The following is a 21,909-nucleotide window of genomic DNA, read 5'->3' as shown; positions in this document are numbered from 1 at the left end:
TTTTTAAATGAAAAATTCCATTAATCAACTGTGAGTCCCACGATCGTGGTTGATGTCATTAAAAATGATATCTGGAGGGTGATACGTAATAAAAGGTCTGCTAAGGATAGTGCCGCTCGTGCCAATGTCTGAGCCGTCATATTTGCTTGTCTTCGCACATGTTGAATTTTGAAGGAATGATGAGCGTCTAACAACTAACAACCGTTTCCTATTCTTGTTCATTCCTTCTTCTTCCCTCCTATTATCAGCTTTATTTTATTTGCATATTGTATTTACTTATTAACAAATAATCACTCACTTGTTCAATAATCTTATTCAAAAAAATGGAAACTGGTCAATTAATTTTTTCCTTAATCTTCTTACCATTTTTTTTTCTTCCTATCATTTTTATTTACAAAAAAAAATCAAAATTGTGTCGATTATTTATTATTACTGTGTTAAAGTTCTAATTGTGAAATTTGTAAATTACCGTAATTCTCCCATTTTATTTAAATAATTCTTAACCCACAAAGTAAATATAAAATTTAACTAAATAAAATAAAATAAAATAAAAACTGTTCGAACACGAAACATGTATTCCGGAGAAAACATAAAAAAAAAAAAAAAAAAAAAACACCAATCAGACCACACTTTTGAATCGTAGGTTTCCTAATTTTTGATTTCATCAATTATGGACTCCAAAGACCAGGTGTCTCTCCCCTCTCTCGCTCACCCATAATTTCAGCTGATAATTTTCCATGATAATTGCTAAATGAAAACTTTTGCAGAAGCATGGCCCACTTGATTCTTCATCGTCTCCGAAACTTGTACTGTACTCTTACTGGCAGAGCTCGTGTTCTTGGCGGGTTCGCTTTGCTTTGAATCTCAAAGGTTTGTTATCTTCGTTATTCATGCTGCAATTTTCTTGAAATTACTGTTTTTTTTTAACTATATATATTTGGGGAAGGGATTTATTTTGCCTTTTGCGTGCTTAGGACTTTCTTACCAGTACAGAGCAGTGGATCTTGCCAGAGGGGAACAGTTCAGTCGAGGTATGTCTTTTCTGAATTGATTTTGCATTCTAGCTAGAATCATGTAATATAATTCTTATATATGAATTATATAACTTTAATAAGAAGAATATGATAGATTAAAATATGCACAAATATAAATACTTTTGCGACGTCTCATGAAAAAATATTTACTACACAATTGTAAATAGTTTATAAAAACAAATACCAGCGACACTTATGAAAACTATATTCTTTGACAAGTTAAAGAAAATAAATTGCATTCAAAACCACATATACAACGACAATATTGCCTAAACCCAAGACACAAATAATTCTTCCACCACTGCACACAAGTTTTGTCTTTCGGGTGTCGTCAACACTACACATCAACACAGTACACAGTGTGAGTCAATCACATAAACTCTTTGCTGAGTAAATCGTCGTTCTCCGTACTTAGTTTTTTCATTCTCTGTTTTCTCTCTCAAAAACCACATATCGCAGCAATGCTGATCTCTTATGTATATATTCTCTTTGAGCTAGAGTCCATTCCATAAAAGAGTCTTACATTAGGAAACAAGAGTTTTATTAGAACATATACTCTTTTCACTAGAGATATAATATGTAGAGATAAATTAAATCAAATCTTATAATATCTAGAGATAAATCTCCTTAGTCTAGAAAAGTAAAAGTCTAAATTACTATATTTCAATATTATAAATAAAAGAAAATAAATAAAAAATAAAATATTCCTTTCATATTATATTATATTGAAAACTTTACAATATCAGAACTATTTAGTAAGTTCAAATAATGACTCGCACTAAAATTCATTAAAAATCCATATATGTAACTGAAAAAAGTAAAGCTATTTTGATTGCAGAAAAAATCTAAGAGTCCAAGGAAAATCTCTAACTTGTTCTTGCATAATTTATAGATATGCATATATCTGTTATTTTGTATCACCAATGCGAGCAGCGTTTGTCTGGCCCATATGATATACTGGTAATAATGCAAGTTTGATATGGAAACTTAGGCTCAAACTGGTACATCGTCGATCAATGGCAGATATGAGCTTGTACTGCTGATATATATATATATATATATATATAAAGGTGTTTGGGGCAAGCATATCGAGCAACCAAATGAATAAGATCCAAGGGATGAAAAGTATCAAAAAGACTAGACTAATAATTTCCAGCTTTGGGTTTTGACTTTACAGAGTTTGAGAAATTGAATCCGCTTCACTACGTCCCAGTTTTGATTGATGGTGATGTTGTTGTTTCTGACTCATATGCAATCATACTGGTTAGTTATTCTATTCGAAATTTACATGGTGATTCAGCTCTTTTTGTTTCTGAAATTAAAGTTCATAATCGATTGTCTGAGGCATACGTTCTTTTCTTCTTCCATCTTCCCTTTTTCTGCCAGTATTTGGAAGAGAAGTATCCTAATATTCCACTTTTGCCAGTTGATCCTCAACTAAGAGCGATTAATCTCCAGGTTAGGTTCAAACTGGTCTCTTTCATACATCGTACTATGGTGAAAGATCATGCTTACAAATCAAACAGACTTTTAAGCTTCATATTACTCTTTAAGTTTGGACCCTATAATATTCGAAGATAAGACATCAAAGAAAATCTCTTTTTCGTTTTCTGACAAAGAGCTATCGTTTCTGTTGCAACCATTCTTAATTAACGTCGACTCATCATCACTAGGAAGTCATCTTTACGATCTTATGCAGGCTGCAAGTATTGTGTCTTCAAGTATACAGCCTTTTCACATGTTATCTTCGCTGGTGAGTTTTAATGCATCTCGTTCATTTTTTATTCATTTCAAAAATTAAAAACCTAATGTTTCTGAGGATTCAATATGATGGTTTCCATCAATGTGACAGAAATATGTTGAGGAAAAAATGGGTCCAGAAGAGTCGCTAGGGTGGGCTCAATTGCACATAGAAAACGGCTTCCTTGGTAAAAGTCGTCTTACCTTCTTTCTTTGTACACTTCAAACTTAGTTAAAAGAAAGTGACATATAAGCGGGTTCATATATATCCAGCTCTTGAGAAGCTACTGAAGGATTATGCCGGCAAATACGCGACAGGAAATCACATCCATATGGTATTTTGTTTAATATTATATATCTACCTAAATGACGCGATATATAACGTGTTTGATCGTGCCAAGGATGCGTTGTTTAGTAAATTCTAAGCCAATTTGTGACTGTGCTATCTGCAGGCTGATGTCTTTTTGGCTCCACAAATTGCAACAGCTACCACGCGGTTTAAAATCGATATGGTATGTGCGTGTGTGCTTAACCTTTCGAGGATGGACCTTCCTCGTTATTTTAGTTAATTGGCCAAATATTCTTAATTGAGATGCTTGTTTTGTTGATCTTTTATTAATATTTTATGCATGCAGTCCAAGTTCCCGGTTTTGAATATGATACACGAAGCATGCAGCACGTTACCAGAATTCCAAGCTTCTATGCCAGATAGACAACCTGATGCCTGTGCCATACTTGTTAAATAGTTAGCTGGGAAGAAACTGATTTCGATTTTCTGTTTTAAATATATAATCCGATATTCGAATTGTTTCAATAATGGTTTTGTTATTTTGGTTTGATTTATTTGTTTTGATAATTATCTAAATTATCAATTAAAATATAATTTAAAAGACGTTATATTATTTTTCAGTAGAACTTTAAAATATAAAATCTAAAAAAATTAAATAAATAACAACCAACTAAAAATTAACAAAAATATTCTTAATTCATTGTGTATCATTTCATAAAATATATCCAAACTTACTAATATATTTAATTTTTGTTTTTTCGGTTGGTTCACTTTTGATAAATATAATTCAAAACCGAATGATATGAACTTCGTTTTAAAATCTATAATCAAATTTGAAAATTAGGTTTTTGATTGGGTTTCAATTTTCGGTTTGTTTGGTTTAAATCAAAGTTTGAACACCGTTAGTTAGAATAGAAGCTAAAAATGATTATTCCTCGAGACTTTTGCTAATTGATAACAAATCACTATTTAAAACTCTCTTAAAAATAATCAAACCAAATAAAATCACTATTTAAAACTAAGTCTTTTTGTATATTCACTAGGCGATAGATATACTTGTCGGGAGTTTGAGATAATTAATTTTTTTGTGAGATGTAATACTAGTGATAGTTGTTTTTTAAACATATATTGTATTTGTCAGTACGAAATAAAAGAAAATCTCCATACATGTATACAACAACTGGGTAGCATTGGAATCGAGGAAAAAAGTGACAATAACATTTATATTTTTGTTATAACATGATGAAGAAACGTCTAATTAATCATAAACTATACCATCTTAAATCATATATTTATCAGATTAAACCATTATTCCGTTGGCGAATTGATGGAGAAAGGCTTGGATGAAGTTCAGGAAAATTTTGACGTTTCCAGGCCGGAGCAGATTAAACTACTACCACGCTGACCCTATTAGAGTTGTAATCAAGACCCGACACTTGATTGGGTCCGAATATTGATGCAAGAATGTAGCGTTTCCGAACCGCGCCAGATGGTCTTTGGGGTCTCCCTTCATGTCATATTTTGTGATATTAGGGAATTTGAAGTTTTTAGGGAATTCTTCAACTAGTATCTCAGCGGAGAATGGTATAACTCGAGTTGGAGGAGGGAGATTCCCATTCCGCTTGTCCTTCAATTGCTCAACTTCTTCATCTCGGCCAGTTGTGTCTCCTGATCGGAGGATGGTGGGGGCGGAACCCTCCTTCACGCTTGGACAACACTTGCTCCACGGTGGCTGTAATTAACTGCGTCAGTACGGCCACCGCGAGGCCCTGGTTGCCATTATGATTTATGTTTTCCTTGCTTTCAATGACGATGTCTTACGTATTCGCCATCTTATCTCTTTTCCTTTAATTTCCCACAGACGGTGCCAATTGATGATGATAACAAAATTTTCATCGGGTTTGGTCTGGAGAGCGGATATTCATATTCATAGCTGAGTGGGTCGGATCAGATCTCTGGGTTCTGCACAGACAGAAATATGGTTAGGAGGCGTTGGAGAGTTTTTCAGCGTGATCCCTCCAATACCTAAGTTAGTCCGGAGAGCGAACTTAAGAGTGAAATATACTAGATTACTAGTACTTAAGTGAGCAGGAAAATGTGAATGTGTAAAATTATAGCACATACACGATATTTATAGAGGGAGAATTAGTTTTCTTGTTGGGGTAAGACTCCTGTTGAGATAGAGTTCTACCTGAAATAAGATATTAGAAATGTTAGAACTCTAGGCCATGGCGGCTAGGACTGTTGCCTTATCCTGATTCGATTTGCCTGAATCCCGCATTTACCGGAACCCTTATCTATTAATGAGAATATCTTCATATCCTTTAGTTACGTTAGGGCTCAGAACTCCCGACCTCTTTGTGGATTCGAATTCCTAACTGTGCCAAGGGTTGTGAGTCTGGACTCTTGGTAAGGCTAGGATCCATCTTGATGTGAGCTCGGATCCTTCTAGATGTTCCAATTTTAGGGGAATATCAATATAATATAGAGAGAGATCATATATATATAATTAAAACAGACTGGCATTATTTAATAATCTTATATTAAATTGTGTAACAAAATTAAAGCAGGGGTCGAGATGCAATATATAAAACTATTATTCGAGTTTTACGGAAAAAATTTAATTGAATGGTATTAGTTAAAACATGAAGAGTGTTGGGAGATGGGACTCGAAGCAAATTTCGCATTTGAAATTCACAAATTTATCCGAATTGAAATTTTTCGTAAGCCAACTAGTACCAACACTTTAAGAATCTAGATACTTAAGCTTGGAGGTCCTGTGTTCAAGTGTTGAGGGAGGCGAAAGAAATCACTTTCCAGGGTGGGATATTTTATGAGTGACGGTGCATGGGCATGGGTTAGGGTTCATATTGGACCATCCTAACGACCCATGATCAGTATTAGTGCATGGGTATGGGCCGAGGACCATGTTGGTTCAGCATATTGGCCCATGATCGTTACAAAAAAAATGTCTTTTTTTGTAACAATCATGGTCCATTAGGCTGAACAAACATGAGCCTCGACCCATACGCCTTTTTTTGTAACGTTTATGGACCATTAGGCTAAACCAACATGGGTCGTTAGGATGGTCCAGCATGAGCGCTAGCCCATGCCCATTCTCCGTCACTCATGGAATATCTCACCCCTGGAAAGTGGTTTCTTTCGCCTCCCCCAACACTTGAGCCCAACTGGTACCAATACTTTAAGAATCTAGTTAATTAAGCATGGAAGTCCTGTGTTCAAGTATTGGGGGAGGCGAAAAAATCACTTTCCAGGGGTGGGATATTTTATGAGTGACAGTGCATGGGCATGGGTTAGGGCTCATATTGGACCATTCTAACGACCCATGACCAGTAGTGGTGCATGGGTATGGGCCGAGGCCCATGTTAGTTCAGCCTAATGACTCATGATTGTTACGCATTATATCTCATCTAAAACTAGATCTCAAATTTGAGACGATATCTCAAATATGATACTCAATTTTAACGACAAATGACTTTTTTCCTAACCAAAAAAGATAATGGTATTATAGTCGATGAGACATTTGCTACGGGTTCATCAATGTCGATCATGATAATATTATCTTTTGAAATAAAAGATAAAATATAATAATATAGGAATAAATAATCCAATATAATAAGAAAGAAAAAAAGTATAATTAATATTGTATTAGGTTTGATTGATAAATAATAGTTTATTAGGTTTGATAGATTAAATTTGAGATACGATGATAAATTATCATTTTGTGATTTTAATAAGTAATAAAATATTAATAATATTATTTATTAAGGGTATGTTTGTAATTTATATTCAATTATTTGAGTGAAGTGAGAAAAATATTTACCAATTTGATTGAAATATATAAATAATTAGTAGATAGATAAATAATATTGCCAAATACATATGAGATTAGATACGATAAATTATCAATAAATTAATAATGTACAATTTCAAATAGCGAAAAATAAATATTATCATTGCACGATACTTCGCGAGCTTGATTTTTTTAAAAAAAAAATGGGTGTCTAATATAATAATAAGATGTAGTCGCTCATGCATTAAACTCCACATACATGTTTTATTAAGTTATATTTTCGATACATGGTATTTTATTGTCAATGGTCATCATAGTAAGAATAATCGAAACATGATGTTTTAATGATTATAATTAAATTTTTAAATATTTCAATTATGTTTTATCATCGATTATAATTTTTGATAAAATAATTATCACTGAAATTATAATTTGATTTCTTATTCCTTAGGAGATGTAAGTGACAAGTCAACTTATTTGCTGTCCAACTAAAAAATAAAATAAAATTACATCGTAACTATTATCATTAACTAGTACATTGATGCACTTGTATAATATTTTTTATAATTCATTTGATTTATATTTAAATGAGGATCAAAATATAATTATAAGAAATAATGAGGGATTACACTGTAATTTTGATATATAAATTAAAAAATAAATTGAAAAATAAAATAATAAAAAAAATAATCTCAATAAGAATTGAACATATAACCTAAACCCCAACAAACAATGACTCTATCCACTGCACTACATATAACTTGCATTAAAATTTTAACATTTTTTAATATATATAATTATTAAAACAGACCATGATATCAAATTTAGTTACTTTAAGTATCTCAAACTTAATAAAATAATATAGAAGTATAGATATTCTCTTATTTAATGATTTGTTAAAGACTACAACTCGCGATAAAGTTAAGTACTGAATTCAAATATTAGCTATTAATAGTCTAAGTTCTAACTACTGATATTTAATTCACCAAAGGAATCATTTTCCATCTAAAATTTTTTTATAAAAAAATCTTAAATATTTTCCACGAAAAGACACGAATTCAAGATATATATATACGAGAAGCATAGATACCATACCAATCACTATTAAGTATGAATATAAGTTTTGCTTCACATTTTAAAGGAAAAATTCACATAATTACAATGAATTATTGAATATATTTTTTTATATTAAGCCACCAACTCTTGCACATATTATCCTACTTGATTTCTTTTGAAGATCGCGAAGGAAATATACATTTGAATGCGTCATGAACTAAAAGAAACCCTTTTCTTTACAACATCTAATTGCGTCGTCATACATATCTTCAAGTCCATGTTGAAACTTGAATCCAGTTTCCAGTAATTTCTTTGATGAAAACCCGGAAAATTTTGCTGATACTACGTCCTTCAAGGAACTGAATGGAGGCAGGCGAACACAAAATATATATTACAAAGAAGGGTGCGGAATGGATGATAAGGCAGACCGCGAGCTAGGTAATTAATTAGTCTAACCCACTAGTTCTCCATAACAATGATTTTGCACCCCCTCTCGATTTATAAAATGGTTAATCTAAGTTGCTAGAGAAATACATTTTTCCGGACTTAATATGAAATATTTGGAATTTAGCAATCTATTTTGAATGATCTTAAGTTTACAAAAATGAACACGAACTGGTTACTATTGAGCCTAAGCCTCCGTCCTACCCTGCTGGTCTGCCCTTGTGAAAAGGGAGTTAGAAGTACTTACTCTGCATTAATAATTGGTAACTGATACTGGGGATATCTTGCAGAAACAAACTTGCTTAACTCGTGTATTGTAACATGGACAACTGAACAAATGTATCTCCCTTTTGCGTTCGGATACTCGAAAAGGAAAATGTGGGCTCTCAGCGACGTCATCCACATGAACCATACTTGTATCCCATAAGTACTTGTAATGCTCTTGATCACCTGCACACACATGGGATTAGTAATTTATGATCGTGAAGTATATTATTTCAAAGCTACCTAGCAAATTTATATATATATATATATATATATATAATACTACTATTTTTACTCTAGTTCATCGAGCTAGCTAGCTGGGATCAAGATTAAGTTTCTAAATTAAATTAACAATGGATTGTCACATGTTGGTTTTTATTGGTGTGGTGGTTATTTAAATATGTCGAATTCGAAAATTAATTGCAAATTGACACACGTAGCAATCAATATTGGTTAATGAGACATGAAAAATAATGGGAATTGTTGCAAGAAACTTTTCCCAAGTTGGGGGAGGCGCTAGCAAATTAACACATAAAGATCAGATCATGAATTTAATAAAGCAGATACCAAAAAACAAGGCCAGACATATCTTCACTGAATCAGGGAAATGAGAACTGATAAAGGGACCATGTATCCATGGCGGGATCACCGTGACAAGATCCAATCCATGGTTCTCTGCAAATTCAATAGCTGCTTTCTCTGTCAATGTCTTGCTTATGACATATGATCCCGCTGAAGCTCCCAAGCTTCTCATTAATCCCACGTCAGTCCAAGAATCCTCATCCACAATGTCCAAATTCTTGCCATTGTAAACAACAGTTGATGCACTCGAAGTGTATATAAATCGCTTCACAGTTTTCGAATCAGTGCAAGCTTGTAAAATGTTTAGGACACCATTGATGGCCCTTTTGGTCTTCGTTTCTTCTTCTTCTTTGCCTTCTAAATCTAAGGCATGAGCGACGTGGAAAACACCGTTGCATCCTTGGATGGCGGGTACGAAGCTCTGGGGCTTATCAAGATCCGCGTTGAAGATTTGGAGCCTTTCTGATGCGCCTGGAAGATTTGTGAGGTAGCTAACATCCCTTCCGCCGTCTGTTGCATAAAAATTATATACATATGCCAATAATAAGTTTCCATGCGTTATTAATTTGGAACCATACAAATGGGATTTAGTCATGGATATAATCTTTGCTTGGTTCTCTGAAAAACAAATTTCATCGACAAGAAAAATAATAAAAAGAGTTATGTTGCAAACGGTCGACTGAGCCACCACGAGCAGATCGCCTCGCAAGTTTTGGGGTGGAATCAGACTGAGTTATTAATTTGCTTACATAAAGAATAAACAAGCATATATAGCTGGATTTGGCCTTACAGTTGTATTGACAGCGTAACCAGACTGAAGAAGCTGCAGTATAAGCCTTGATCCAAGGAAACCAGTCCCTACCAGTCACGCATACTCTTCCTTTCTTGCTACTATGATTATCCTCTTCCATTAATTTCTCCATTTTAATTTCTCTGGGATGTCTATAGATATAGTTAGCGAAATTGCAAATAACAAAATTATAAAAGCAAACTCTTAAAGACAAATCAGTAAACAGAACAAATATATTATTAAATGATTGAATATCGTGTATATAAGAACAAAACCAAATTGATGCATATAACTCTTAATAATCAATACCGCCGATATTTCAACAGCTTCTCTGTAGCTAGACTCTAGCTGTTTGTTTTCCATTTTCTTTCTTTGAAGATTTATGTGTTTGTTTTCGACTTCTCTCTTTCTGATTTTCCAACACCCTCCTCCACACATTTAATATAATTTTGTTTCACTTGGATAAGGCCGGCATATATATATATATATATATATATATATATACACGTTTAATCAATTTATAGAATGAATATTGGACATTTGTAATTTGATATGAATGTTATAATTAGTGTGTTCGTACATATTGTTGTGTTTGACAAAAAATCTATTTTTCTATTAAACTTAATTTCAATAAAATAATAATAATATTATGGTAGAAAAAATAAAGGTTTTTTGCGTTAAAAATACTAACCGTAAGTTTTTTTTAAATTGAGAAGTTTTCAAATGTGTTGGTACGGTTAGGACTTCTATTTTTGGGGAAGATTTCAGACGTGAGATTGACGTGGTTGGAATTATTATAGCTGGTATTGAAGAGGAGGGTAAAAAGGGAAGAAATTTTGGTGTCCTCTTCAAGCTGTTTTTCTAACTCACTCACACTTAATAATAATATATATTAATGAGCAAAATTTTAATTTTTTTGAAAAAAAACATTCACACTCACGGAATTTTGCAAAATATATAAACAGCTTTTGCACGTCACATGTCCATCTTGATACATCATTCAACCTTAAAAGACCCTCGTAATTAATGTCCTATTTTGACATATGCTTAAGACAAAATCCAGGTTGTGAGAACAAGAGGTAAATAATTTGAAATATATTTTTTTGTCTTGTAATTTGATTTTTTTTTTCATTTTTTAATCTTTTAAACAATAAATCTGTATTTTGATCATTTAACTTGCATTTTTGTTTTCATTATTGGTAATTGTACTGAATTGTGGCTCAATTCAAACTATTGGTTATATATGCGAAATAATTTAGAATATTTAAGTGTAGCAAATGTCTCATTCTTGGTACCAAAGTGTGACTTGCTTCAAATTGTTGGCTAGGTATAACATACACATGAACTTTTTCAGACGTTTTACTGTATTTTGTGCTATGATAGCACTTATGTGGGGACCCGGACGCTAATTCATTTCTTAATCGTTCTTGGGAATAATTTAATCAATTAAGATAAACAGGGTCTAAATTTTTTTAAAAAAAATACAGATGTGGAAACGTAATGTAATCAATCTGATATACATATCAAAAGTAAAGTACATGTCTCGTACTCAATACATTAAAATCAAATTAGGGTTCAACTACTATATATCAAGTACTGAAGCCTATCTACTTCTGATCCGGATCTCCACGCTAACTTGTCCTCTTTCATCCTCTTCTTGACCCTGATCATGTCTCACCTGTTGTCATGCACACATACAAACACGACAACAGCCGGATAACTCCGGTGAGAATATAATCCCAGTATAAACCATGTAAATATGCAATCATATAAAAACATATATAAAAGGCATATAACAGTTATCAATAACATGTATCAAATCCGAAAACATGAATGATGTAAAACTGTAAATAAACTCGTGACTCGTCATCTCAGACTCGACTCATCTCTAATCTAGGGATCTCGGTTCCTGGACATTGTCTCATATATCGAATCTCAGCGATGGGAATAAATCAACTCCTAAGCAAACATCGATATAAACCAAACATCCAGAGTCTTGGCATATCCGCCAAAGACTTGGCATATCCTGTCAATGACTAGGCATCTCCGCCCATGACTCAATACACGCTTTGCTATAAATCAATATAATAAGCATCTCAATCTCAGACATTGCAACATATCGAGGCAATGACAATTAAGTATGTGATTTTGAGAAACTCAAGTTAAATCAAACTCGAGTTGTGCAATTCCGGATCAACATTGATTTATACCTTTATTTCTGTTGATCTGACGAAGTCGATGTCTCGAATTCGAAGCCTGTCAATATTCAATCTGGCAATGACAATATCGAGGAGTAGAATATCAATACCCCGCTCAAATCAATACTGGATATAATCAGAACTCAATCTAATTCTGTTTCAACGGCATAACTGCACAATCTCAATATACCCAGCAATACAAATCAACATATATCAATTCCCACAACTCATAATCGATAACAACACAAATCTGATATCAACTCTCAATCAAATCCATTCTGAAAATCATAACAATTTCATACGGTATCTATTCTTCAATCCGATTTCGATTATACGATGTCTACTATGTCAAAAACACCATATATGAATCATATCTGATTCCTTCAATATCATATTTTCAAAACATAAGAAAACGTAGTAAAACTTAGGTCCAGTTGAAGCTCTCATCGATAGAAACACGGTACCGAAGACGGATTGAAATCCTGATGGACAGATCTTGCACAATCACAAATCTAACATATGAAAAGGCGTAAGGATTTTTCGCTGAGCTTCTCGTTCTTCTTCTGAAAGTTAGAGGAATTGAATACAATTTGTATATATATCTTGCATGCCATTACCAAGTGGCTTCACCTATGTACTGCACGTCTCGCGCATATGCGCGACCCTCCTCGGCGCATATGCGCGAGACACTATGTCTCAGCGCGTGTCATCATGGTAGCTCGCGCATATGGGCGTCCTTACTCGGCGCATATGCGCGAGGTTCTTTGCAACTCTCTGCCATCTTCGCGCACATGCGCGGTTCCATGTCGCGCATATGCGCGAGGTTCTATGCCTACCTCGCACATATGCGCCCTGTCCGGTCGCGCATATGCGCGAGGGGTTCAGTCCTCACACATAATTCGTGTCCTCGCTCGTCTTTTCCGGTCTGGTTCGTTATGTCTATAATCACATCAATTTATCAACAAATCATTTCAGATTACAATAATCAAAATCTCGGGCATTACAACTTAAATGTACAGAATTTTTACCCAAACATATTGCATAACAATTACAAATGTACCATACCAATGCACAATAATTGAGTAGACATCGTCTAAAAATTCAATAAATTTCAAATGATCATTAAACTGCGAAAACTAAGTCCGTAATATGTTGTAAATTATCATTTTCAAGAACAAAATCCTAAAAAAATAGGCATCATATTATTGTAATCGATTTTAGGAGAATGCCGAAACATTTGTGACCAAACCGAAAAAGAGATAAAACATATTACTTATTAGTATTGAGCTGGGTCTTTCCCCTTCAATCAATATTACTTATTAGAGCATCCACAATACAAGGGTGTTATAACATCCACCAACTCATCATCAGATTAAAGTCACTTCTGAATACAATGTACTGAATAAACAAATAATTTCAATTCACCCCGATCTACCAACATATTGCATAATTGCCCCTCTTCGTACCTTCCATTTTCCCAATTTCACTCCTAGGTGCCTCAATTGTCATACTCTCCAGTCTCCACGCGGAATCGATGAACCCTAACTACTCCCCTACTCACATCACATTAACCGATTCAATAACCAAGACTTCTGTGTGAAATTATTGATTTTTTTTCATTTTTCTATTTATTTAATTGATTATATTATGTATAGATCTGGTGTAATTATGGCGTGGAATGTATTCAAATTCTGTACCGCTCTCCGGGGTCTAGGTTCGATCATGATTCTATTGGTTCTTGGCGTCGTTGGCGTCTCATATTATGCCGTGGTGATCACGAATTACGGGCCAGCGCTAACCGCCGGAGGGGTGGATACGCTGCAAGCTTTGTCCGTGTTGATCTCGTTTCATTGCTTGGTAATTTCTTGCCTGTTCTTTGGAGTTTTATATGTTTTTTTTTTTGCATATTGATATCCAGCTGCTTGATTACTTTACTGTACAATTTTTTGGGAAATAGAATAGAGTTTTGTATGCTTTGTGTTATCCTGGAGTTGCATGTTTCTTTAATTATACTTCACCTCTTTCGTCAAATTAAATTGGAAGGTCCCAGTAGATGTGGATTTTATCTGAGTTCTTAAGCTTGAATTACACTCTAAATAGTTCGAATTTAGGAAATTTTGGACGGCTCTTTCATGGGTTTGGCTTACGTGGTAATATAGTTTTGTTGGTGGCTAGTGTAATTAGTTAGCACAATTAGTTGGCTATTAATAGAAATTCAGCTGTTGTTCAGATAGATGTTATTGTTTTTGTTGTGTTCCCTTACTTTTGGAAACTGATGGAAAGTTGATAAAGTAGCTGAAAACTAAAGCAGTAGTTTTCAATTTTCTCGACATATATCAATTACTATCTTTGTCATCATGTGTTACATCTTGTATTTTTATCATTACCATTTGTCACTCACGCATATAGAAATCAATATTCGTTAGGATTGGTTGACTTGAAAGATTTCAGTCCTGTTACCAGAGACATAGTTTCACAAACTGAGTCGTTACAAGAATGCTAGGTTTTAGCTGATTAGTTACACGTTTGTTGGATGATATGATGCAATAATGGTGAGCAAGAAACCTGATTTTTGAAATGCTCAATGCAGTTAGTAATGCTATTATGGAGTTATTTCTCGGTTGTTTTCACGGACCCCGGTAGTGTGTCTTCAAGTTGGAGGCCGACAATGGATGAAGAAAGGGGAGATGCTGACCCTCTAACCGCATCAGAATTTCAATCCGACACAGAGAGTAGAGGCGTCCGTTATTGTAGAAAGTGCAATCAGTTAAAACCACCAAGATGCCATCACTGCTCTATCTGTGAGTTTTGTTATGTGGTTCCTCGTGGCTATTGCATTCTTTTATATTCTGTTTCCTAGATTAATTGTTGATATTTCTATTTAGGTGGGAGGTGCGTACTAAAAATGGACCATCATTGTGTATGGGTGGTCAATTGTGTTGGGGCATTGAACTACAAGTATTTCCTTCTCTTCCTGGTATGATCAAATAACTCTGAAATGACTAAATTGGTTGGTTTTCAGGTCTTGATGATTATGAGTGATAGCTAACAGATTCTGTGTCTTGGTTTTGAAATATTTTTTCTGGGTAATGGTGTTTTCTTATGTATGTTGATCTGTTTTGGTGTTGATTTTTATCATCTTATGTGTGGCACCGGCAACAGTTATTTCTAACCTATGCTCCTTGTTGATGCTTTTCTCTGTTTCTTTAAAAATGAATATGCTCTCAGCTTTTGAAAGTATTTTTATGGCTTTATATTTGAAAATATATTGACCAGTTTATTACATCAATGACCGATGATTCACTTGTGACGCAGTTGTACACGTTTCTCGAAACTAGTCTCGTCGCATTATCATTATTACCACATTTTATTGCATTCTTCAGCGATGGAGAGATTCCTGGGACTCCAGGAACTCTTGCCACAACTTTTCTTGCCTTTGGTAAGATCACATTTCCTTTTTTTCCCATTCAATTCTTAAGGAGCGATAAATTTGGCTCTGTACGATGGGGGTTGAAGCAGTTTCAGCTCCCCTTCCTGATGCTTTGCTGTATTCTGCTGATGCTTTCTCCTTCTCACGTTTTATAGTGTTAAATTTGGCGTTTGCATTGAGTGTTTTGGGATTTCTGATCATGCACATATCAATGGTGGCTGCCAATACCACGACCATTGAGGTACACTTGTTCATCTGTTTTTAAAATTTGATTATCAGTGATGCCTTCTCTCTTCTGATTCAAAATTTTATTGGGAGGCGTTGAATATGCCTTAAATATCAAAGGTTCGTGTATATTCCTGGGATCCACAGCATGTTTTTAGTTCTTCTAACAGATAGAGATAAAGATTGGCGTAAATGGTCAACTGAAGCATCCTCTCCGAGACTCGCCTTGTTTTTATGTTGAAAGTAGCTGATGTATTTTACTGGCTTGTATTAGGCATATGAGAAGAAGGCCACCCCAAAATGGCGTTATGATCTTGGGCGGAAAAGAAACTTTGAACAGGTTGGGCGTGTTTCGATTTTAATAATCATAACAGTGCTTTCAGTTTCAATTATAATTTAAATCTCTCAATGACCATATTGTATCTGAATGAGCTGTTAATCTGTAACAACTGAACCTGTTTCTCAAGGAAAGTATGTGGCTTTCTCCACATTTTATTTCGTGTTCTTGTTCATACATCTTTTTAAATTATCCCATTATGTAATAGGTATTTGGGATGGACAAGAGATATTGGTTTATCCCAAGTTACTCTGAAGAAGATTTGCGGCGGATGCCTGCTCTCCAGGGTCTTGAATACCCTTCAAAACCAGATCTGCCTCCACAAGAATTCTGAGAATGATCACATAATCATACATCCAACTAAGTTTACAGGTGCTACTAATCCAGGACTGGAACAACCAGTAAGCTTACTCTCTGCCGAAATAACATTGAGGGATGGAACAAACATGCAGAAAATCGGGAGGATTAGAGCTGATTTGATGATGTTGACAGTGAGGATGTTTAGATTTTGCTATCACGGCAAGAAACGGGGCACTGTATGATACAAAATGTGCTAACTCGTTGGTGGCTTTGTATGTTGTTTAAAGTTGTAGATTAATGTTCGCATCCCACAAAAACTTTATATGGTGTTATATTGTAGGGATTCTTGCACACTTGTGTAATTTTTTTGGTTAATTACCTCTGCTGTGAACACATATCGTGTGACTAATCAAATTCAACATCAAGCTCCGGGAAAAAAAAAAGAAGAAAAAACTTGACGTGTTAAAACTTATTATAGAATTACTTCTTTTATTCATGCTATTAAAGTTTGACGAAAGGATCGGAAGAATCCAGGATTGGGGTAACACGAATTGCAAGTTATGTAAAAAGTTTGGAAAACGTTAAAGCATCCCGGCACGTTCATTTCATTTGTCTAATTTTCATGTATGTATATACAGATTGAAAAGAAATAGAAACAGTAGAAAGAACACCTCAACAATAATTCACTTGGCAGGAAGCCAAGGGTACAAAAAATTCAGAGGGAACAAAGACAGAAAAGCCAGAGAGCCTGCCAAATGAATGCTCTTGACCAAATTTGAACGTTATGAAAAATAATAATTATAATATAACTTTTATATAAATTCATGTCAACTTCTGTTTAAATGCAAGCAGGAAAGATCTTTTTATTTATTTTATTTTAAATTCATTATGCAGTATTACTGTTAGATCAAAAAACAATTATAATTTATACGTAAAATCGTGTAGGACTTTGGGCAATGACTACTCCAGTCAGGTTTTGAAACTTAAAAAAAAATGAAATTGCATGAGAATGCCTACTATGCTTATGTTTATTGGATAAATATCAGCATTAAGAAAATAGGTAGATTGAATACCACCATGTTTTACCTACTCCATGTTTTACCCATTCCACCAACTCGATTGGTCTAGAATTTCACAAGCAACTTAAGTCCTGGCTGATACACGGTGCAGGCAATATAACATTTTGCCTACTTTGCCATCAGCAAAAAATTGGTACAATTTAACTCTTCTGGAATGACATGTTTGAGCAAGAGTTTAAATCTATGCCATCCAGTTCTTGCATCACAGTTTCAATGTCTGGCCTCTGGTCGGGAGACTCATTCGTGCAAAGAAGTGCGACTTCTCCAAGCCTAGCTGCCTCAGATTCCTTGAACTTTCCAGCAAGATTTGCATCTATAAAGTCTTCGAATCTTGATAATTCCGCCCCGTGACAGTTTAACTGCGAGATTCTGCTCTTCCCCGAGAGGATTTGAAATATGATCATACCAAAGGCATAGACGTCGCTCTTTTCAGTGAACCTGCCTGTGGTGGTGTATTCGGGAGCTAAGTACCCCATCGCAGCACTACCTTTTAATGTTGAGAAAACTATGTCGTCTGCTAATAGGTTGTGAAGGCCGGAATCCGAGAGTAATGGGTTGTAGTGCTTATCGATCAGGACTTTCTCAGCTGATATGTTACGGTGAACCAATGTTGGTTTGTTATTCTCAGTTCCATGCAAATACCCAATACCTGAAGACAAGAACACGAGTATGAGAAACAATATGACGATCAAGAACTTTTTAACAAAATAGATGACTTGAATAAAAGCTGACCTTTGGCGATCCCCTGGATTATAGATTTCCGAGTGGGCCAATCGAGAACATTCCCTTTATCTACTTTCACGTCAAGATATTGCAAAAGGTTCCCATTCGAACGAACTCATATATGAGGAAGCACTCTCCCCTCCCCTTTGAACAACAAAAGCCTCTCAACCTCAAAATATTTTCATGTTTCAGTGAAGTCAATAGCTTCAATCCTTTGAGAAATTCAGTTTCATCAGACTTGCAACTTATCTTTGAAATGCACTTGATAGCAACTGCAGATCCTTCCCTCAACATCCCTTTGTAAATAGCCGAGAAGCTACTCTTCCCCAATAAGTTAGTCTCGGAGAAGTACTGAGTTGCAGACTCCACTGCATCCAGAGTGAACATGTAACTTTCAAGAACCTCCTGAGAGAAACTATTTCCATCTTCCCGCTTAGCCAGAGGATCCCAGCTGTTGGAATACTCAAGACTAATGAGAGGGGATGCAGTTCTTCTGCAAATATCCTTTACTTGATCAGTACTTGGTCGAGCTTCGCCAGAATCAAAGGCACTCCCGATTTTCTGTTTCCTGCGACGATGCCATGAAAATGTAAAAAGAGCAACCACTGTTGAAGCAACAATTAATCCAATAACTATAATAACAGCGGCAGCGGCAGTATGGGTTCTCTTGGACTGATTCAACCCATTTGGTAGAACATTTGCTGACTCGGGGATATCTTTAGAAGGAAGATGACCAGTACCAGGTCCAAATGGCTCAGGTTTACTGGAATTTTTACTAGAATCAGCACAAGCATTTAACAAAGAAAAACCGATCCCACACAACCCTGGATTATTGGCATACTGGAAACCTTCATTCAGTCTCTTCAGTTCTTTGTTTTGACATACAAGAAAACAAACCATGTCATTAGATAACATTATTATAACAAAAATCATCAATTGGAAACTGCAAATCCCAAGATTAAGAAGATACCTAGAGGGACATTGCCAGAAAGAGTATTATTTCTGACGTCAAGAACTTTGAGCAATGGTAAATCCGCCAATTTAGATGGGATCGAACCGAAGAGATTATTGAAGCTCAAATCCAACCTAGTCAAAACCATTAAACCGCCTAGACTCGCAGGAATAGCACCAGATAACTCGTTGGACTGCAGAGCCAGAACACTGAGTTTCGTTAAAGAGCCAAGCTGAGTGGGAATGCTTCCACTTAATTTATTGCAACAGAGTTGCAACACTGCATAAATATAGAGAGGGAAAAAAAAGTTAGTTGTAGCTTGATCACTATAACTAAATGCAGAATATATGCAACTCGTGACAATGATCAAAGCTAAGTGAAAGCTACAGGACCACGACTTCATTCTCCATTGTTAATTAACCAGATTATAACAGACCCCACACCTCCCAAATACCTCAACATATTTTATTGATAAATGATAAAGCCTTCTTTTTCAAGTAAATGATTCATAGTGAAACAAAACAGATCTAACAGCAAAGTTTTCAACTTTTGCTCTTCACCTTTCTCCTCCCAACAAACCCTAATACCCAAACCACAGAAAATAAAATAAAATATGATTACAAAGGAAAGAAGAAGAATAAAAAAGCCAACTGAAAAAAAAAGGATCCGATGTTATTTACTTTGGACCAACTACACTACTGCTATTTACTTTCAATTCACAAAATCGAAGAGAAACATACTTTGCTTGAAGGGAGGAAAAAAAAAAGAAAAAAAAAAGAACTGGAAGACCAATATAAGTGTATTTCAATGAACTTTCTCTGGTTTTTGTCTGAGAGGAGAAGAGAGAAAAATAACCTAAGAAATTACCTTGTAAGCTGAACATAGACCCAATCTCCGAAGGAATATGACCAGAGAGATTATTAACGTTGAGATACAAATCAGAGAGGTCAGTCAAGTCAGCGAGCTCCTTAGGTACAACCCCATGAAGCTCATTGAAGTGCAAGTACAAACCCGTCAAGTTCTTGAGCTGACCAATCTCAGGTGGTATTTGCCCAGAAAGCCCTTTCCCTTGCAGTGAAATGTTAACCACTTGACCGAATTCATTACATGCAATCCCTTCAAAGGAGCCATCGCAGGGACCAGAAGTAGAGTTTCGGGACCATGAAGAAAGAACGAAATTTTGAGGGTCCAAATAAGCTTTGATTGTCATTAGAAGAGGTAAAGAAGTGGCGTAGGAGTTAGAGTTTGCTGGTTGGGAGATTGTGGGTGGCAAAAATGGGAGAAATGTGGAGGAGATGATGATGAAAAGGGAGAGGAAAGCCATTTTTGCTGGGTTCAGAGAAAAAGCTCTCTCCTTTGCTAGAAAATTGACAAAATAAAGAAAAATTTTAGGATCAAGATGGTGACTGCAGTGAGTGTGTGGGAGTGTGTGTACTTGTCGATAAAAGATTTTTTTTATTTTTTATTGTATTTCCAAAGTTTGAAACTTTCTTGGATTAAAATGGTGACTGCCAAGAGAGGTCAGAGAATCAAGAGATGGGCTGAGTACATATTGAACATATGAAATAATAAACTATATTAAAAATAATGATTTTTAATGAGACAGTAAATCAAATTTATATTTAAAATAAAAATAATATTTTTGACATAAATTAATATTTTTTTACGAGTTGTGTCGAATTTGAGTCCGTCTACGATACAATACGATAAAAAAAAAATTGAGACTTTTATTTAGATCAAAGGGCAACGGTAATTATTATTTCAAATATTCGTCCTTGGACTGGTATTCTCGGTAGGAATAGGTGAGCAGATGGGATGGGTGGTTGGATAATTCATTAGGCCAGATTTGAATTCTTGGTTACTGGGAAGTCCGGTTGTCGGTCGCCTTACGGCAGCCTTTTTAACATGGGAAAATGCGCGTTGTTATTGGGTACCCATTTTTTTATAGTAATTTGCAAAGTGCCCTTACGCATTTGTTATTGACAAAACGCACCTTGAAATTGTCTTTGGCACATTAGGCCTTGTAATTACATCTGATTGTCACAGTACACCCTAAAGTTGGTTTTTTTTTAAGATCAGAAAACTATTAGATTGTGTTTGAATCGATGAATTTGATTAAAATAAAATGTAAGTAAAAGATTTGAAATGACACACATATTTAATATATTTGAGATCAACTATCATTAATATTGAAATTGCATTATTTGATATTGATTTTGTTTGAAATAGACTTCGATTTCTTCATATAAACAAGTTAAGAAATTTGAAATCTATTAATTTAAGTACAATTTTATAATCTTCAAAATTAAAAGATAAATCGGTTGAAGATTCAATTATTCTATCTAACATATTAATATGTTTTATTTAAATATTGAAAAAATACACTTATTGGGTTACAATGAAACCGAACAAACGTGATCGAAATGATGCACTGTTTTACGTTATAACTGATGGAAGTTCGAGTTGTTTTTAAGGTTATGTTTTCCCTATAAAAAAACAATTAAATACGATAATCGAGTTTGCTAGAGGCGGGGGAGTTTTAGGGTCCGGTTAGGGGAGCGATATGAAAATTACCTTATTGTTTTACAACAATTTGGTACCTTAAGTTTGATTGTGTTACAATTTGGTCCTAGGTTTGACAACACTAGGGTG

At 34.8% G+C, this 21,909-nt stretch overlaps 2 protein-coding genes and 2 pseudogenes across 2 annotated transcripts; 2 read left to right on the top strand and 2 right to left on the bottom strand.

Moving 5' to 3' along the window:
• Positions 1-584: 584 nt before the first annotated feature.
• On the top strand, positions 585-3,617 carry LOC142520166 (glutathione S-transferase 2-like). The gene is made up of 10 exons (XM_075623169.1): positions 585-688; positions 768-870; positions 975-1,031; positions 2,212-2,297; positions 2,421-2,492; positions 2,734-2,787; positions 2,887-2,962; positions 3,048-3,109; positions 3,227-3,286; positions 3,410-3,617. The coding sequence occupies exons 1-10, from the start codon at positions 671-673 to the stop codon at positions 3,518-3,520; spliced, it is 699 nt and encodes a 232-aa protein (XP_075479284.1). The 5' UTR covers positions 585-670; the 3' UTR covers positions 3,521-3,617.
• Positions 3,618-8,119: 4,502 nt separating this feature from the next.
• LOC142552497 (vestitone reductase-like) lies at positions 8,120-10,454 on the bottom strand (annotated as a pseudogene).
• A 3,211-nt stretch (positions 10,455-13,665) lies between these two features.
• LOC142552484 (putative protein S-acyltransferase 14) lies at positions 13,666-16,878 on the top strand. Its single transcript, XM_075662193.1, has 7 exons — positions 13,666-14,068; positions 14,802-15,012; positions 15,097-15,188; positions 15,527-15,650; positions 15,797-15,882; positions 16,141-16,206; positions 16,412-16,878. Exons 1-7 carry the CDS (start codon positions 13,859-13,861, stop codon positions 16,535-16,537), a joined length of 915 nt encoding a protein of 304 aa, XP_075518308.1. The 5' UTR covers positions 13,666-13,858; the 3' UTR covers positions 16,538-16,878.
• Positions 16,879-17,628: 750 nt separating this feature from the next.
• LOC142552468 (cysteine-rich receptor-like protein kinase 21) lies at positions 17,629-20,730 on the bottom strand (annotated as a pseudogene).
• Positions 20,731-21,909: the final 1,179 nt, after the last annotated feature.

This window comes from Primulina tabacum, chromosome 1 (genome assembly GCF_025594145.1).
Source record: "Primulina tabacum isolate GXHZ01 chromosome 1, ASM2559414v2, whole genome shotgun sequence".
NCBI classification, from domain to species: Eukaryota; Viridiplantae; Streptophyta; class Magnoliopsida; order Lamiales; family Gesneriaceae; genus Primulina; species Primulina tabacum.
The sequence above is the reverse complement of the archived record's forward strand: the minus strand, read 5'-3'. Positions and strand labels throughout refer to the sequence as shown.